Source organism: Berghia stephanieae, chromosome 11 (assembly GCF_034508935.2).
Source record: "Berghia stephanieae isolate SIO BIC M18660-M18661 chromosome 11, UCSD_Bste_1.3, whole genome shotgun sequence".
NCBI classification, from domain to species: Eukaryota; Metazoa; Mollusca; class Gastropoda; order Nudibranchia; family Aeolidiidae; genus Berghia; species Berghia stephanieae.
The window spans coordinates 358451-379894 of NC_088370.1; the positions used below are offsets into that span (position 1 = coordinate 358451).

General features: G+C 33.2%; 1 protein-coding gene across 1 annotated transcript in view; it reads left to right on the forward strand.

Moving 5' to 3' along the window:
* Positions 1 to 511: 511 nt before the first annotated feature.
* The window catches only part of LOC144956270 (uncharacterized), a 30253-nt gene continuing 9320 nt past the window's right edge, over positions 512 to 21444 (forward strand). The window contains exons 1-5 of the mRNA XM_078886732.1: positions 512 to 669; positions 8546 to 8747; positions 9265 to 9359; positions 10731 to 10807; positions 14228 to 14314. Coding sequence (XP_078742858.1) covers positions 597 to 669; positions 8546 to 8747; positions 9265 to 9359; positions 10731 to 10807; positions 14228 to 14314 — 534 coding nt within the window. The 5' untranslated portion in view covers positions 512 to 596. The remainder of the gene's footprint in view (positions 670 to 8545; positions 8748 to 9264; positions 9360 to 10730; positions 10808 to 14227; positions 14315 to 21444) is intronic.

Sequence of the window (21444 nt, forward strand, 5' to 3'; positions counted from 1 at the left end):
CAAAATTCATTTTGAACTAAAGGCTATGTAGTTGGGTTCGTTTGGGGCAATCACTATCCAAAAGGGGCCAAAAAAGGGCCAAAGGGCCAACTGATATATGGGGGGCCAACTGTGTTTGAAAAGGGCCAAAAATCTCGGATTTGGCCCTAAAAAGGGCCAAAATGGCAACCCTGCCCACCGCTCTCAACGCCCAACGCTAGTTTATGAACGAACGATAACTCTAGAAGCATTGACTGGTTGGGCTCTTCAACACTGAAGTTTAAGATGCTGAGGTCAATTGTAGGAATGGCTCTAACTGATAATAGATAATATCGACTAAGCAAATTCATTATTAGATGTTCAATTACCGAAGTAAAATGTCGCTATAAGCATCATGACAATATATTAGTCCTTTGAAAAGTTAAAAAGTAAACAAATGAAAAAAGCAAGATAACAACAAGGGAAGAAAATCTGGATGAATTGCCAGTATCGACGCGTAGAATTTTCAAGTAATTACCAGGCGTATCAGTAAGTACTGATATCGATTAGCGCTCATTCCTAGATGACCAATATGCTGAAAGTAAACAAAAACCGAATTACTATAAATTATAAACAGCATGCCAATTTGTAGCTTTTTCCTTCAGAACCGATGCCGATTTGGAGAGAATTGCAGATTTGAGCATCCTCGAGGTAACGGTCTCGATGTACCATCACAATTTGATAATCATTGTAGTAACGCAAGAAGTTGACAAAACGGTGATTATCCCCAGACGAATTTTCATTATCCCCAGACGCATATTTGAAACTCCGCTCTTTTAAACAATTATCCACATTCCAGAATATGGAATATTTCCATATGCACATAGAAATAAGGAAAGTTAATAAAATATCTATAAAAACATAAAATTAACCAACATTAAAATCAGTTGTTACTACATATACACAATATGCGTCGACTTCGAAGTGGGTGTCATGGTAGGCACTTTGATAAAATTTTCAAACTCAAAATATCTTGATTTGACTCAGTCAGGGGGATGGGACTTGAAAAAACATAAAATTTGATACCTTATTTGTTTCTCTACGACCTACGGTTCCAGAGTTATTTATATTTTTCTACTGAAATTTGTTGTCAACTTTACAGAGAGAATCTGTGATCTCACTGCTGCCTCAAAACCAGCATCTCGCGGCGATCGGGAAATTTTGAGTCTTGCAGTCAACATGGCCCACTTATTGTTTTCAGTAATTTTGTTTCAATTAAAAAATAAATGGCAAGTGTTAGATATCATTTTAAAGGTCAGAAAATAAGCTTTATTTTCATATAAATCATTTTCATGTATGGAAAGTATGGAAAAAATTAATGATAAATGAAAATGGGGAAAAAATATGAGGTTTTTGTCCTAAAAAGTGGGGTAGGTGGCGGGAAAAATAAAATAATGAGCGAGTGTATCAATTTTGATGAAATTTGGCAGAGATGCTCTTCAATTAATTGTCTATCGATGTATGAAGTATAATTAAAATGTATCCATAATTTAAAAAGTTCTTATAATTCAAAAATGTATAAATTTTTATTACATAAGTTTTCTGAGAAATACAATCAGGAATTGAGAATGAAATACACCGTTAGAAAGCTTGTTTTGTGCCCTTTATAATGATACCAAAATTAGTCACATAGGTTCACAAATAACGCCATGGTGACCAACACGGTAAAGGGTCAAAAATAAAGTTCCAAAAAACGAGTTTCACCTTACAGTGAGCCTATCGGCGGCCACTGGACTGGAGTTATCAAAGTGCCTAGTCATGGTCATGGCCGAATGGTTTAGTCGTATGCCCCGGAAGTTTGACCATAATCGATGTTGTGGGTTCGAATCCTGGTAACGTCACTTTTTTTTTTTTTTATAATTCCGTCTTCTTTTTACAGAACGTTGAAAGGGATAAATGTCCCATCCATCCTCCCCCCCACCTCTTTTTTTTTATTATTAAACTCTCTCTCTCTCTCTCTCTCTCTCTCTCTCTCTCTCTCTCTCTCTCTCTCTCTCTTTCTTGTTTTTTTTCTAGTTTCTAGCAAATATATTCGTCCCCACTCCGATCTCAAATAGTGTCTAAAAAGAATAAATAATTAAAAAGCAGACAAACAGAAATATTCAGAGAGCGACCAAATGGTCAGATAGAGGAGAGAAAAAAAAACAATAATTGTTTTAAAAATAAAATCAATAATTGTTTTTAAAATAAAAACAATTTAAGAAATTCATGCTCAGAAACGGAACATTTACATAAAGGTTTAGCAAACAAAAAACTCTAAGGTTTAGGTCAAAATATAAAAAAAAAAAGAAAAAGAGAGATTTCCTCGGAGCAGGGAATAGCGTTAACAATAATAATAATAATAATAATAATAATAATAATATAATAATAATAATAATAATAATAATAATAATAATAATAATAATAATAATAATGATAATAATAATAATAATAATAATAATAATAATAATAATAATAATAATAATAATAATAACAATTATATAATAATAATAATAATAATAATAATAATAATAATAATAATAATAATAATAATAATTAATAGTAGTATGATAATGAGAGTATTAATAATAAAAATAATACTATTATTGATAATAATATAATAATGATTATGATGGTAATAGTAATAATAATAACAAATATTACAATTATTATTATTATTATTATTATTATTATTATTATTATCATTGACCAAAACAAACAAAAAACAATAATAGATATAGAGCAAATTAAATAATGAAATAATATTATCGGAGAAATAAAAAATTCAACTGATTTTAAAAAAACTCTTGCTCGGAACTCGGAACCTGTCTGGGGATAACGAATTTTTATTATCCCCAGACAGGCGTCTGGGAATAATGACAGCCTTGACAAAAAGGGAAGAGAGCTTCGTACTTCTTAATTCTTAGTAAAAAAATAAAATTTGATTGAGCTCAATGAAACCTATATCAATATCAATATCATTTTAACGTGCTTTTCAACACGAATCTAATGATACCAAAATTGTGAAAATCAGATAGGCAGAAGAAAAGTTATGTTTGTTTAAAGGCTGAAAAATTGTCTTCTATTAGTATTTGCCTTTGTTATTCACTGACGGACTTTGTGACTAGGGAGTTTAAGTTTAATAGAAATTCTAGATGTACCTCACACACTTGAAACCAATGTCATATGAAAGAGCTGGAAACACAGATTACATAACAGTTTGAATTTTGTTTCTATCTTGGTTAGAAATGTAGTTACGGCAGTTCAAAGTCTGAAATTTCAGACCGATTTTTACCCCAAAATTACCATTGCAAAGTTGTGACCGAAATCGCGTGATGTTAATAAAAAATGGTTAAAACTGTCAATATGGAGTTCTTATCATATATTGTATACCAAAATGTTCATCTTATCGAGGACAATGCATTTACATTAATAAAGAGGAAGATAAACATTTCAAATTAACACATTATTACATAATATGACACAAATGTTACATAAATAATCAAAAACTCAGCTAGATGTAAAAAACAATTTGCTCTATCACTTTTGGATTTATCCCAAATATCTCACTGAAACAATTGCAAATAATTCCCCTCTTTTAATTAATACATAGAGAATAAAAAAGGGTTTGAGAGTATTTAAATGAAAAGATATAAACATGTTGTGTAATGACATAATGAGTTTATTTTGACCTATGGCAATTTAATTGCATATAAATAAAATGGTAGATTGAAAAAGTTCAAATAAATTGAAACAGATTCCCTATTATAATTAGAAGGAAAGTTCTGGCTTTTAATACTTTAAAAAATTCTGCTGAACCACTTTGGGTTTATTGCTATTACATCATTTGAACTGACAAATGTAATTTTATTCCCCCCCCCCCCCCCCCCCCCCCCCCCCACCCGCCCCTTCTCTCTCAATGTATATAAATAACTAATAGAACTTCTTACCATAATAATTATTAAGGCTAAGGCCTTTAGAATATGGATACAAATGATAAACATATGGGACAGAAACTTGATGACTTGATGGCAAAGTAAAATTAAATTAAATTAAAGCAATTGGTATTTTTAAAATATCGATATTATTAATATCGGATTTCACAAAGAGAAGAAATATACGAACTTTTAAAACAAAAACTATAAAATGCCTATAAATAAAGTTTGAAAGTATGTATTCAAAATAAAAACATAGTAAATAATAGTACTGAAAATATTATGGCCTAAATTTAACATAATACATATAACTAAATTTAAAATATAAGATATCACCCGGCAGCATGATGAGAAGATAATGTAAACAAGGCATTTCGGCGCAGAATTAAAAGGTGTCTACGCATCGATATAGAGCCCTGAAATTTTGCACGAATAAAGTGTAGATGTTATTCTAAAAACAAGCGTTTAAATTTTAAAAATACACGCGGTAAATAAAAAAATAAATGCATTTGAAAATTGCCAAATTTTAACTTTATATAACTTCTGGAATTATTAATGGATTTTTCCTTAATTGGCACCATTTAAAAGGAAATTGAAAGACGAAAATAATGATACCAAAATATCTGCGATATTCCTCTTTATAACGAAGTTATGCATCTTTAATTGAACCCCCCAAAACGCGAACGGCAATTTCCAGTCACAACTTTCCTATGGGCGAGTTGGGTCAAAATTTGACTGCCACTGCTGCTGCTCACTAAACTGCCTATTGTGACCTGAAAATTGTTGCATTTCCGGTAATAACCACCATTTGGATTTCAAAACTGGTGTGAAATGGCCGCTAAGATTTGAGTAAGGATTTTGCTGGAACGAATTTTATGGATGCGGTATACAACTTTGCCCTGAATTTAATTTTATATAAAAGTTAAGATGTTAAATAAACGTGCCATCATGAAATTTTGATTTACTGAGGTCTAATCTTTTAATTATCCAAAGCTAAATTATACCCTATTTTATCCATAATGAAAAGTTATACTAAATTGGCATTGATTTTAAAATAAACTACAAACGATAGAGTAATTCCTCCTGAAGAGAATAAGACATAAATCATTAAAATCCATCCATAAACAAAAAATCTATGAGACCCATCACTCGAAAGTCCAAAAAATCGGGACACAGCCACTAGCCCATTTATCGGCTACCTGCTGGTGGGCCAAATGGACGTTTACCAAAGTGCCTAGCCCACACTTAAGACTTAGGTTTAAGTTAATAAGGCATTATCATTAAGGCTTATTGCGCTACTCGTAGTCAGAAAAGACCCATGACCATACATTAAATGTAGCAATGACTATGACATATTTGCGGAAAATACTTCGTTTAAATCAAAGCCCTATCTCTACTGAGTAAGAATCTTTTTGAATTGTGAAAAGCCATTCATTAATTTAAAAAAGTTATGCAGTTTCAAAGGTGTCAGTGTCAGTGTCATTTTTTGAAGACTCACACTCACTCACAAATCACAAAGAGAAAAAAAATACGGAAAATATGGGACGCTTTTCTGCGTTTTATTCTGGTTTGTGGCTGTATCGCGCTTAATAGATGGAATATGATATTGAAACTTGGCAATTTTAGGACAAATTTCTCAGAAAATATGATGAAGACATCAGAAGAGGGTACTACCTCAAACTCGGGGACCCAAATAATTTTGGAGGTTTGGGAGGGGGGAAACTTTTTAATAGAAACAAAGTCTAGTAGGGGGTTTGGGAGGGGAGAGACTTTTAAAAAAAAAAAAGTTTCCCCCCTCCCAAACCCCAAAAATTATTTTAAAAAAAAGTTTCCCCCCTCCCAAAACCCACAAATTATTTGGGTCCCCGAGTTTGCGGTAGTACCCAGAAGAGCTCTAACTTGTACTTGTATAGTTTAGAGCTGTATGGCTAGGGTCAACTGTCATTTTGTTAAAATATATATTGAATATTGATCATTTGGAACATTTCCGAAGAGTAATTTTGCATTAACAACCCCATACAAATGATGTGAAAAATGCCTGCTAAATTATTATCAATCAAAATAGTCAGTGAGACCACGACTTATGTTTTTTTCTGAGAGAGGGAGAGAGAGCGAGTGTGTGCGTGTGCGTTAATTTACTGTGAGGAAAAGAGAAATTGCACAAGTCTATTTCAAAGGGGACAATGATTGTTTAAAAGTGGAATTGTCAACTGATTAGTAAGACAACATGCGATAGACGACATTAGCACCCCTATGACGTAACACAATGAACAAATGCCAAAAAAAAAGCGAGAGAGGTGGATCTTCAGACTTTTGTGGCAGAGGTGACAGAGGTGCCGCGAAAGTGTGAAGGTCCACCTCTCTCGCATTTTTTTGGGGCATTTGTTCATTGTGTTACATCATTATTTTTTATTATTATTATTTATTTATTTTTTGAATTATTATTTTTTTTTAAATTATTATTTTAAAATTATTACTATTATTATTATTTTGTGTTTCGTTGACGATGACGATGTATCTGTTGTTGTGTAGTGATGGTGGTGTACATATGGTGGTTGTGATTGTAGTGGTGGTGGTGGTGGTGGTCATGATGTAGTAGTGGTAGTGACAATGACCATAAGAATAATGATGATGGTGGTGGTGGCGGTTGCTGTAGTTTTGATAACGATGTGGTAGTGGTAATAATGATGATGATGTGATGGTAGTGGTGGTGGTAGCGACGATGATGAGGAGGAGGATGATGATGTAAAGGTAGTGGTGGTTGCTATAGTTTTGATAACGATGTGGAGGTTGCTGTGGTAGTATTAGTATGATGATGTGGTGGTGGCTATAGTAGTAGATGTAGTTTATTGATGGTAACCTAATTCTATTATTTGCAGGAGCACTGAGATATGAGTCATGAGCAATGGCGAGAATGTGTGTGTTTGTGTGTGGGAGAGAGAGAGATTCCTGGAACCTTTATAAAATATATTTAACTAACTGTAAAAAAAACAATAAATGGGGACGGAACTATTCTCATTAAAGTAATCTGACAGATAGTTGATAGATTTCAAGATGTGAACTAATGATCAAGTCGGAGAGGTGGGGATGGAGAAATTTTCATGGATTGGATTGGGGTAACAAAAACAAAACAAAACACGATCTTGTCAAGTTTCAGACTTGAAGGAAAAGTTGAAACGTTCCAAATCTCAATTCTCAGTCACACAAAATGTTTCAATCATCCCTCCTTTTCTTTCCTTCTCAAACTAACTCAAACACTCTCATTTAACTTCAAGCCATTCGACAACACGCCATTTTGAACAGAAAATACAGTGTTGTGTTCAGTGAGGGGACAAAGATGGAAGAGCGCTTTTACTACTTCCAATAGTGATTATGCCGTGAAATCACTATTCGTATTACTACTGCGAATAAGGACTTCGAAAGACATTTCCATGAGGAAGTTTGGATATCCATTTAATCATTAATATAGATATTATCCGCAAAAGATGCTTTAAAAGTCTTATACCAATTAGTAAATCTTTCAAATTATATCTAAAAAATATAAGACAGAATTTATGTAAAAAGGATTAATTAAAGGCAAAGGTTAAAACCAAATAAGAGCCTAAATAAATATGGATTATTTCCCTTGTTCTGAATTTTGTAATTTGGCTAAGTATCTGGAGGAAAAATAACCAAATATCCCCCAAAATGTTCTGCTGCTTCTAGTGGCCATAAAGAGAGTTTATTACTGATCATATTTTGGCTACTTTTAACTTGTTAATTTGGTGCTTTTGCGTGATACAAATAAAGTCTGGGATATCTAACGCTTCATCAAAACTTTCAAAGATGGCTGTATCTCGTTTGCAAATCTAAATCAATAAACTTATTGAAAACAAGCCATTTTCTGGTCTATTTTAGATAATATTTTTTCTTTTTTTTCTTTTGATAAATATCACTTGAACTCCAGGTGAGCACGTCAGTATATTTACTATTAGTCATTGAAGTGGTGCCTGGATGTGAAATTTCAGCCGTTAAAAAAAGAGAGACAAGGAAAAGGCGATCCCGTGACTGTGATGTGAATATGATGTAAAAAATAAATTGAAACACACACACAGAGAGAGAGAGAGAGAGAGAGAGAGAGATAAATAAATAGAGAGAGAGGTTCATATCATGAACAAATCCTCACCCTAATCAGGTTAAAATCTTAGGTTTGCTTTGCTTGTTTTGCTATTGATAAGCAGGCATGGGGTGTCACTCTATTCGAGAGATATCTCGATTTTCGTAAGTTTACTGTTGTGACCACTTATTAAAATAATAATAATATTTGATGATAATTAATAATGTAATAAGAATAATAAAGCGTGATTAACATTAACGAATGCTGATGATAATGACATTTAATATTATTTTTGAAAGTTGTTATTCTGTATTTATTTGTATGAGACCAGTAAGACAATTCTCTGGAATCTCAGACACTCTACAGTTTTGGTCAAGTGGAACTCATTTCCCATTTGTTCAATTCCCATCTGTGAACGTTGACTTGTTTCTATATTATTTTTACCTTTTCTTTAGCACCATTATCTTTAAATTTGGAAATGAATCTTTAGACATTGAGATGAACTTTGACTTTTCAGGAGGGGGAGGTGGTGGCAGTGCTGGTGCTCAGAGAAATCTGTTTGGTGGAGGAGATGGAGGGCAGCGGGTGACTTTCCGTGACAGTTTTGGAACTGCCGGGAATCAGGGAGTCAACCCAGGCACCAACCAATTCAAATGGAATTCTGGACAACAAACACAGAGTGGGCAGGTCACCTCCCAGACACCAGCAATGGACATGGTGTAAGTCTTGTTTTTATTGCTATGGTCAAGGATTTCATATTTTGTGATGATGTTTAACTATTCTATATTAACTATGCAGACACAGCTGTGAATCATGACCTGCAGAATTATGCGTTCTGATCTGATGTAAAGCACTTTGAGACTTTGATGTGAAAAACGTTATATAAGAACAATTATTATTATTATTATTATTATTATTATTATTATTATTATTATTATTATTATTATTATTATTATTATTATTATTATTATTATTATTATTATTATTGTTATTATTATTATTGTTATTATTATTATTAGTATTATTATTATTATTATTATTATTATTATTATTATTATTATTATTATTATTATATTATTATTATTATTATTATTATTATTACTATTATTATTAATATGATTATTTCTAGTAAACAGTGACAAAAAACAAGTGATTTTACAGTATATTATACAGCATTAAACAAAACAGGAGAACACAACCAGAAGTCAATCATAAACTATCTATTGTCATTTTCAGCAATGTTCTTCCAAAAGAGATGGATGCCTGGGAGCAAACAAAGATGTGGCCATTTTCTTGTCTGTCTGTGGAAAAAGAACTGCCATGTTTACCAGGTAAATGGAAAAACAGTCGAGAACGGATATATCGACATTGTTGGGACTGCGGTAAAACATCAATATAAGTGTGATGTCATATATCAGTCGTTCCAAAAAATGAAAGGGAAACAAATGAGAAAATGCAAGATAATAACAAGGGAAGTCAATCTTGATGATTTGGTGACCTTTAAAAGGGCCGATTTTTAAAAGTCTGTTATTATGGTCTTCTCTGAAGGCAAAGAATAATTTGATGGACCCTTTCCTCAGCACTGAGAAGGACGTCAAATAAGGAATTGCCCATGTGAAGTTGCTGTGCACAACAGTGTAGGGTCTTGGTAGCTACTATAGTGGTATGGGTGGAAACTGGTCCCAATGGTGCACTCTCCTCATTATGACTCCACATCAGCAACAATGGCATCTTCTAGAATTTAACTATTGTCGAGTGGTATCAAGAATAAGTACCAGTAATAGTGACATTGACCTTGTCGATAATATCGAGACCGAGAAGTTGAGCATTGTCACTGAACATAAGAGAAGTTGAGAAAGTTATTTTTATTTTTTTTGGAAGGGGTAAGAAGTCTACCTCATTTACCAAAACTCAGACCGGGACCAGGGCAGCTTACAAAGATCAACAGCCTCGCACTCAATGGGTGATGTTAGGAGCGTTTCTCATCAGCCTATTTATTGAAAGCCATGTAATATTGATATCGGGAATTCCATTACTGGTATCAGTACCGAGAAAAGCTGACACGATCAGGATTAGACCTCACTGCTGACATCTCATCATGGTAATGATCAATGACTGGATGTCGCATTTTCTTTGATTGTTATTTTATATCACAGCATTTTCATTGGCTGTTGTGTCTTACCTCACTGCTGGATATCTTGACTATATAAATTGTTTTAATTCTTTTTTAGACAAATTATTGTCAGTATCAATAGTTCACAACGCCGATATAACCGTCTTGTAAAATTTATGTCAATATAGGTGATTTTTATTTACTAATGTTATATATATTTTTTAAAATGGGACTTTAATGTCGTGTCGATATAAGCATGATGTCGATATATATAAGTGAAACAAAATATTTGCACAGAAATAGTAATAAGTAAAATGGGTGACCTTTATCACCATTTAGGCAAAATGCACCTCAATGATCACAATGTTTATTTTAGTAGACATCCACTCTTTATATTTTTATTTAGGTATATTTTATATGGAGATCTTATTGAAAATATCCTTTGTATTTTAAGTATTGATACTGAAAACCTTTTTAGGACGGAGACTGATGTAGTGACCCAGTTCTATAATTTTGTAATTTCTGTCTCTGATTATAGATAATATATTGTTTTGATTTATGTTTTTATTTTTTGTTTTGTCTATTTTAGAATTTCATGACCTCAGTGTGGAGGAAATCAGATTAGAGGCCTATGAAGCCCAGAAATCAGGAAATATGCAAGCATTTGTAAGTCACTTGTATGAAATCTCACACAGATTTTATTTATTTCAAATATCATAACATGGGTTATATGATCTTTATTTGTTCAAGAAATACACATATTCTTCAATTCTTGAATCCATTGAACACACCTCAATCATTATGACAACACACCTCAATCATTATGACAACACACCTCAAATATTATGACAACACACCTCAATCATTATGACAACACACCTCAATCATTATGACAACACACCTCAATCATTATGACTGAGTGGCTGTGCTGGACAAATTTATTGATGCGTGTTGTAGATATAAAAAACTTAAGATAATATCAAAACCCAAGCATTCATATTTTGATCTGTTACTTTATAAACTATTGAATCAATTAGATTGAAACTTGGCAATGCGACTCTGATTACAACAAAACACGTTATGGTTTATTTTATTTCTTTTAGACACATCAATTCACTAGTTAATTAGCTAAATAATGCCGTATAAAAATCTCGGAAGAAACTCAGTCCCCCTGAGTTCAAAACTGACCAGATTTACAATTTACAGTAAATTTCTATCGAACACAACATAATGTCATTTTAAGCACATGAAGCACCCTTTTTGTAAGCACATGAAGCACCCTTTCAGAGTGTGGCAAAAATAATACATAACAAAATTTCACACTCATAACTGTCACAATTTCAATGATGAATTGTTTTTCTTTGAATCATATAAAGCTAGGTGCACATGGGTTTTATTTTCAAGTCTAATATTCGAATGCAATTTTGGGCTTGATTTAAAGTTGTTGTAATGGACAGTATTTTTATAGGATAATTTGAGAGCATTTCTAGTTTGATATTGAGCCCATACTTCGGATTATCGGACCTGCAAATGGTAAGCATATGCCGATTTAATGCGATGGATTTTGAAATGTTAAATCAGCACAGTTCAAAACATTGTCATATGGACTGTTTAAGAATGTAGAAAATGAAACCAAACAAGGATCTCTATTTCACAGCATTGAAAACATCAAGAAAAGAACACAGAATTCTTCAGGGAGGACAACGGACTTTTGGGAAAATGGCAAAATGAGTTTGACATTGTCCAAAGAAAGCTGGATTGACTTTCAACAAACCATTATCTTGTAAAATCCTTCCTTGTGAAAGACCTAATTTGATTGCAGCAGGGAACAAGTATGTCAGAAGTAAAAGCAAAAAGGGATGAAAGCTACAGCATCTACCTCCACAAATCATGGATAATTGATAAATGTTCATCACATTAATGGAAAAGATAGGCAGTCTACAGATGGAAAGTACACGAGGCAGATTCCAGCAAGCAAATAGAGGAGGATTATTTATGCTGCCTTTATTATAAAGTTTATAGAATTGTCCAGTCAGTCCATTTTTACAGACACAGATATTCAATAACATTCAAGGAATTGATGGAGCAGACTCTAACATTTTGACACAGATATTCAATGACATTCAAGGAATTGATGGAGCACACTCTAACATTTTGACACAGATATTCAATAACATTCAAGGAATTGATGGAGCACACTCTGACATTTTGACACAGATATTCAATGACATTCAAGGAATTGATGGAGCACACTCTAACATTTTGACACAGATATTCAACGACATTCAAGGAATTGGTGGAGCACACTCTAACATTTTGACACAGATATTCAATAACATTCAAGGAATTGATGGAGCACACTCTGACATTTTGACACAGATATTCAACGACATTCAAGGAATTGATGGAGCACACTCTAACATTTTGACACAGATATTCAACGACATTCAAGGAATTGATGGAGCACACTCTTAACATTTTGACACAGATATTCAATAACATTCAAGGAATTGATGGAGCACACTCTGACATTTTGACACAGATATTCAACGACATTCAAGGAATTGGTGGAGCACACTCTAACATTTTGACACAGATATTCAATAACATTCAAGGAATTGATGGAGCACACTCTGACATTTTGACACAGATATTCAACGACATTCAAGGAATTCATGGAGCACACTCTAACATTTTGACACAGATATTCAATGACATTCAAGGAATTGGTGGAGCACACTATGACATTTTGACACAGATATTCAATGACATTCAAGGAATTGATGGAGCACACTATGACATTTTGACACAGATATTCAATGACATTCAAGGAATTGGTGGAGCACACTGACATTTTGACACAGATATTCAATAACATTCAAGGAATTGATGGAGCACACTCTTTCCTTCACCCAACAGATGCTCATAGTAATGGACAACACATTCTATCACAATACTTTTGGCCATGAAGTCACAATTCTTACCTCTGCTGTATGAGCTACAACCAAGAGAAACATCTTCAGCATCGTCAAGACCTTTCAACAGTTTAGAAACCGGCATTTTCAACTCCAATCTTATCATTCTCCATAGAATCCTTTTGAACTTATTTGGGTCAAGGTCACAATTAAAAACAAGACCTTTCAATGATCCAACATCAAGAAAATGAGATGAAATATTCCACAAGACTTGGATAATTTGTTCCTTTACCAATTGTGAGGAGATTGTATAGTGACTAGAACAAGGATATTGACAAAATGAAGGACTTTATTTCATCCAACCAATGACCTTCATTTATTTAGACTCACTGGATTCTGCTTGACGTTTTTAAACAAACTAAATACAAATTCCTATCAAAAATTGTCTACTGAAATGTAATAACATCCCAATACAATTTCTTTTCAATTACAATGTCGTACACCAAGCATAACGTCCCATTCTAATTCTAATTGTGAATCATGAACACAAACGGGAAAGGCTGAGAGTCAGATAATCACCCACCTTGTCAGTCATGAACACAAATGGGAAAGGCTGAGAGTCAGATAATCACCCACCTTGTCAGTCATGAACACAAATGGGAAAGGCTGAGAGTCAGATAATCACCCACCTTGTCAGTCCAGAACTCATCAGAAATACGTTCCTGTCCCATTTAGGACTTTTGTAATTTTAGAGTATTTTTCCTCTTTTTAAACATGCGTTTGAAATTGTGATTATGAAACTGTCAGTGTTATAATTTTATAGAAATAAATAACAATGTGAAATTGAATGTAAGCTTCAATTTAATAAATGATAACTGATAATGTGGACGTTTCAGGTTTTCCCATTTATATCATCTTAACAATGCCATTCTCACATACCTCATCTGTCTGTAGTGTTTCATTCATCTTGTTTTGTTGATAAAGGGGAAACCCGAAACATCTGCATTGTTGTATAGAGTTATTCAAATAATGGTGGTGATTATGACAGGGCTATTTTTAGGCAATATAGAGATTTCTGACACATACGCAAGTCGGACAGTTTTTACAGTGGAGGCAGGTATAATAAGATGTTGTTATAAGATAATTTGTCATTGTGTTCCTTTCATTTCAGAACCAAAAGCTTCAAGGCATAGCACATCAATACCAGACCAAGAGGAACCAGTTGAGACACATGTCAATGGAGGTCAAACAAAAGCTGGTATGGAAATGCTTGTTGATTTGATATGAAACTCTTTCCCTTGTCATTTGAGTTTACTACATTAAACCTCAGCTATTCTAGTTAAGTACATGTTATACCTTGTCTATTCTAGTTTAGTACACGTTATATCTTGTCTATTCTAGTTTAGTACACGTTATATCTTGTCTATTCTAGTTTAGTACACGTTATACCTTGTCTATGCTAGTTTAGTACACGTTATATCTTGTCTATTCTAGTTTAGTACACGTTATATCTTGTCTATTCTAGTTAAGTACACGTTATATCTTGTCTATTCTAGTTTAGTACACGTTATACCTTGTCTATTCTAGCTTAGTACACGTTATACCTTGTCTATGCTAGTTTAGTACACGTTATATCTTGTCTATTATAGTTTAGTACACGTTATATCTTGTCTATTCTAGTTTAGTACACGTTATACCTTGTCTATGCTAGTTTAGTACACGTTATATCTTGTCTATTCTAGTTTAGTACACGTTATACCTTGTCTATTCTAGTTTAGTACACGTTATATCTTGTCTATTCTAGTTAAGTACACGTTATATCTTGTCTATTGTAGTTTAGTACACGTTATACCTTGTCTATGCTAGTTTAGTACACGTTATACCTTGTCTATTCTAGTTTAGTACACGTTATACCTTGTCTATTCTAGTTTAGTACACGTTATACCTTGTCTATTCTAGTTTAGTACACGTTATACCTTGTCTATTCTAGTTTAGTACACGTTATACCTTGTCTATTCTAGTTTAGTACACGTTATACCTTGTCTATTCTAGTTCTAGTGTTTGGAATTATTGATTTGTTATGCAATGTACAAGTTGGTAGAAATGGATTCTGTCAAATGGTATCAATCATATGTTTATTTGGATGTGGAGTTCCTTTACGTTCAGGACCTTTTCCAGCGATATCTTCAACAGTGACTTTTTGTTCATCTTAAGGCTAAGGCCCCCCGTGGGTCTGGTATGCTACAAAAATCAATATTATATCTTTGTTGCTTGTTTATATACATAGACGTGGTTGTTTGATTAAAATTAGATGCTCTAAGCTTTCAAAAATAAATGTTCATGTTTTACATCTCTTGTTGACACGGTTAAAATGCTGACCTAGCGTTTTACGCATTACTTTATTTTGAGTTGACCATTTTAAAATCTCTTTGTAAGGTGATAAATATACATTTATTAAACATTGTGGCAAAATTACAGCCAATTTTGGTAGTTACCTTTTGAGATCTACTTGAAATAGTCAGACAAGTTACAGTGATTGCACAACTCCGGTTTCACCGGAAAAAAACTCCGGTCTGGAGCAAAACATTCCGGGTTCCGGGCAACTTCCGTTAAATTCCGGTGAGGTCAATTTGTTCCAAGGATCCCCCCCCCCCCCTTTCCAACTACCACATCATCACTACCACTACTACTGCAACCACCACCACATCATCATCAGTCCACAACTACTACTACAACCACCACCACCACATCATCATCACTACCACTACCACAACTACCATCACTACTACTACTACTACTACTACTACTACTACAAAAACCACCACTACAACACCATCATCATCACGACCACTACTACTACAACCACCACCACCACATCATCACTACTACTCAACCACCACCACCACATTGTCATCACTACCACGACTTGCTACTACAACCACCACCACATCACCATTACTACCTCTACTACTACAACCGCCACTACCACATCATCATCACTACCATTTGTACTGCAACCACCACTATTACAACCACCACCACATCATCATCACTACCACTACTACTACTACAACAACAACCACTATCACTTCCTCATCATCACTATTACTATTACTACAACCACCAACACCACATCATCCTCACTACCACCAGTACTACAATCTCTACCATTAGGTTTTGGCACTTTACTTCATTTGAAATTAGGAAACTTTGTGTATCATAATATCATTTTAATCAGTTATCTATTTAGAATTGATACTATACAATCTGTATGCCAAATACCATTCCAATTCCTTTTTCTTGTGTGCGGAAATTCCTCTTTCGGCATTGAAATTCCTACAAGTGGTGTCTGAAACTCTTGTGAGCCAAATTTAAAGTTGGCGTCTCTGCAAGTTAGTCAAAAATGACATTTTGAGAAAAACGCAAAAATACATTTCATATGCCTAAAAACAAGACTAGGCTCAAATTATTCAAGGGTAATTTTAGGAGTTTTAGACCCCTTTTTGAGTTTTGAAATCTAAGGAAATGGATTCTACAGATATTTTTACATTTGAATCCTTAATCTCAAAATTTGAGAAGCACAGGACCCGTGGATCCCCTTAATGAAAAGTTTTGTTATTGTTGACTTTAAGAAACCAAAACGATTTGAAACCTGAGTTGCCGACAAACCTGCTCTGCACATGCCGATTATTTGGTTTCTTTCGGTGATGGTTAAACGACCCATGATCATAAAAATACAAGTACAAATTGAATGGGGTCTAATTTTATTTTGTCTACCTTTCTACAAAACCATTATGATGTATGTGCATGCGTCGTATTATAACCTTTGTCTTTTCTTTTTCAATCGAGATTCACAAAAAATGATTTTCTTTTCCTCCCAACTTGTGTACGCCATTTATTGGATTTTGTAGTGTAAGATTTCGACATGCGTTCTTTAAACTGTCATAAAAAGAAGTGAGTCAATCGAATAACAACAAATTAGTATCAAATGTTACAAAATTGGACAATTTATCTTATTGTCTATGTTCCATGTAATTGTTTTAAATTGCGAATGAATAGAAACAGTTCAAAGACTGTTGCGTTAATCATGGTGATGAGTAAAGTTTACGACACATTAAACCTAATCTACTCTAGCTTAAAACACATTAAACCTCACTTGTTCTAGTTTATTAAGCATTAAACATCGTCTATTCTAGTTTACTACACATTATACATCATCTATTCTAGTTTACTACACATAAACATCATCTATTCTAGTTTACTACACATAAACATCATCTATTCTAGTTTACTACACATAAACGTCATCTATTCTAGTTTACTACACATTAAACATCGTCTATTCTAGTTTACTACACATTATACATCATCTATTCTAGTTTACTACACATAAACGTCATCTATTCTAGTTTACTACACATAAACGTCATCTATTCTAGTTACTACACATTAAACATCGTCTATTCTAGTTTACTACACATTATACATCATCTATTCTAGTTTACTACAAATAAACATCATCTATTCTAGTTTACTACACATAAACATCTATTCTAGTTTACTACACATCAAACATCGTCTATTCTAGTTTACTACACATAAACATCATCTATTCTAGTTTACTACACATTAAACATCGTCTATTCTAGTTTACTACACATTATACATCATCTATTCTAGTTTACTACACATAAACGTCATCTATTGTAGTTTACTACACATTAAACATCATCTATTCTAGTTTACTACACATAAACATCATCTATTCTAGTTTACTACACATTAAACATCGTCTATTCTAGTTTACTACACATTATACATCATATATTCTAGTTTACTACACATAAACATCATCTATTCTAGTTTACTACACATAAACATCATCTATTCTAGTTTACTACACATAAACGTCATCTTTTCTAGTTTACTACACATAAACGTCATCTATTCTAGTTTACTACACACAAACGTCATCTATTCTAGTTTACTACACATAAACGTCATCTATTCTAGTTTACTGCATATTAAACATCGTCTATTCTAGTTTACTACACATTAAACATCATCTATTCTAGTTTACCACACATAAACGTCATCTACTCTAGTTTACTACACATAAACATCGTCTATTCTAGTTTACTATACATAAACATCGTCTATTCTAGTTTACTACACATTAAACATCGTCTATTCTAGTTTACTACACATTATACATCATCTATTCTAGTTTACTACACATAAACATCATCTATTTTAGTTTACTACACATAAACGTCATCTATTCTAGTTTACTACACATAAACGTCATCTATTCTAGTTTACTGCATATTAAACATCATCTATTCTAGTTTACTACACATAAACGTCATCTACTCTAGTTTTCTACACATTAAACATCATCTATTCTAGTTTACTATACATAAACATCATCTATTCTAGTTTTCTACACATAAACTTCATCTATTCTAGTTTACTACACATAAACATCTATTCTAGTTTACTACACATAAACGTCATCTATTCTAGTTTACTACATAAACATCTATTCTAGTTTACTACACATAAACGTCATCTATTCTAGTTTACTACACATAAACGTCATCTATTCTAGTTTACTACACATAAACATCTATTCTAGTTTACTACACATAAACATCTATTCTAGTGTACTACACATTAAACATCGTCTATTCTAGTTTACTACACATTATACATCATCTATTCTAGTTTACTACACATAAACATCTATTCTAGTTTACTACACATAAACATCATCTATTCTAGTTTACTACACATAAACATCATCTATTTTAGTTTTCTACACATAAACGTCATCTATTCTAGTTTACTACACATAAACGTCATCTATTCTAGTTTACTACACATAAACATCTATTCTAGTTTACTACACATAAACATCATCGATTCTAGTTTACTACACACAAACGTCATCTATTCTAGTTTACTACACATAAACGTCATCTATTCTAGTTTACTACACATAAACGTCATCTATTCTAGTTTTCTACACATTAAACATCATCTATTCTAGTTTACTATACATAAACATCATCTATTCTAGTTTTCTACACATAAACGTCATCTATTCTAGTTTACTACACATAAACGTCATCTATTCTAGTTTACTACACATAAACATCTATTCTAGTTTACTACACATAAACGTCATCTATTCTAGTTTACTACACATAAACATCTCACGGCGAATAAAACTAACGTAATTTTTGACTCTTTAGTTTTTGCTTTGATCTTGCTTGATCCCCCGTGCCACCCACTGTGCATCTTCCCCTGTCGCCCATTCCACTCCCCTGATCACAGGCAAATCACTGATAACAGGGAACTTCACCTGTCACAAGTGATTAATTACCCGCACCTTCGTCAGTTGAAACAAGGGGAGGTAATCGAGGTCCGAAAACAAGGGTGATAATATCAAAAACTGCATAAGAAATGCACTCCTTACATCATTTACTACTGGAAACCTATGTGTCACACACGATTTCTTTTCTGATTTTTTAATATTTTAAGTTTCTGTGGTAACTATATATATTTTTGTGAAGTGCCAATTGGATTATAAAGCAGATAAGAATATTTCAAATTAGTGAGTGAAATTGTTCTGTCCACCGTATATCATTGATTAAAATATTTTTAAAACATGTTTTGTCACCGTGAGGGCCATATTTTCTTACACCCGAAAATAATACAATAAATTTTCAAATAGTATGTCCAAGAAGTACGCTTAATTCACACGAAATAAAAAAGTTATGATTATTTAAAATCTGGGCAATCCGTTGTGTGAAATAACATTATTATTTTTGGTTGAGTGATTTAATTTTTTTATATTAATTTTATTTGTGGTACTGAAACAATTTTTTTTGTACTACAGACAAGAATGGAACATTCTCTTGAAACTCATATAACAAAACTAAATAATCTATGTAGACTTTGTGGCAAAAGATGTTTGAACAGACAACAGAGTCGCAAAAAGATTACCATCAGAAATGTGTCTGATTTCAGTAAGGACATTCGTATTATTTGTCGTGTTAATATAGATAAAGACTCTAAAAATGTTCAATCTCCTGCTATATGTAGAACATGTATTACAACTCTAACTAACATTAAACGTAGAGGTAGTGAAGCATCACAGAATCAACTCATAGATAGGATATGTGATAGTGATAAGATTTGGACTTGTTTTGACTCCAGTCTCAGTGAGAGTCAATGCTCATCATGTTCAGCATACAACTCTTTCAACATAGGAAATAAATTCACAAAAAACAAAATTGACCTTTCAACTGATACTTCTTTTCCTAGAGAGGTTTTTGAACTTTCATCAAATCTGTATGACAATCACAATGCAGAGGACACAGAGTTCGCAAACAACACAAGTTCAGTGACAATTCATTCAAATTTACATCAAGACACAACAAAAAATAGCTCAGATACAATTACAGCACATGAATTAAATACACAAATAGCAAATGATGAGGACAGTGATGCAGATGTACTTATGCGTCTTGCAAGATCGATTGCTGGTGAGGACTCAGAAAAAACATACACGAGAAACAAAAACATTATGATCTCTGATTCAAGACCAATTTCACCTTTATTTGAAAATGATAATGTTTTCCCCGACCCTGTTGCCAAATCGACGCCCATAAAAAAACAGAAGGACATGTCAACAAGCCCATTCAAGACACCACCATCAAAAAAGCCAATATTAGTTGATAGCACAACATCACCCTTGACCAAAGGCCCTGTCATTGTCGTACCATTACAAGACAAAGATACACCACTGAACAATGAGGAGCTTTTTCTACACACACATTATGCTAAAAGACAAATGACAGTATCAGGGGACAAAAACACTTTACGATTTAAAACTGGAGGGCAACCCCTTGTATTTCAAAAAGTTATACAGCCACGAAAACCATCAGCTGTCTCCAGTTCTCCACAAAGAAAGAAAAGAGCTAAGGTAATAGAGAATGTGAGGTTGCAAATGAGTGGGATGACGGATGATGATGTTCTGTGTCAGAGGGTTTCTGAATTCAAGAGGATAAAGGGGAAAGGGAAGACGGAATTTGAAAGAATAATGGGGTTTAGAAAAAAATTATCTGTCCAGGAAGCACTAGGAATGAAGGAAAGTATGAATATATCATACCATCAATTCAAGATTCAAAACAGAATTTTAAAATCTTTAAGCGCCACCCATCTTCCACACGAGCATGCAGTTAGGTCACTACAAAAACATTTAACAGGGGACGATATTGTTATAAAAAGGATGTTTTTTGAAGACCCGAAGTCAACAGAACAAGCAGAAGTGAATGTTGCTTTCATCAAGGACTTATCTGATTTTGTATCACGGATGCT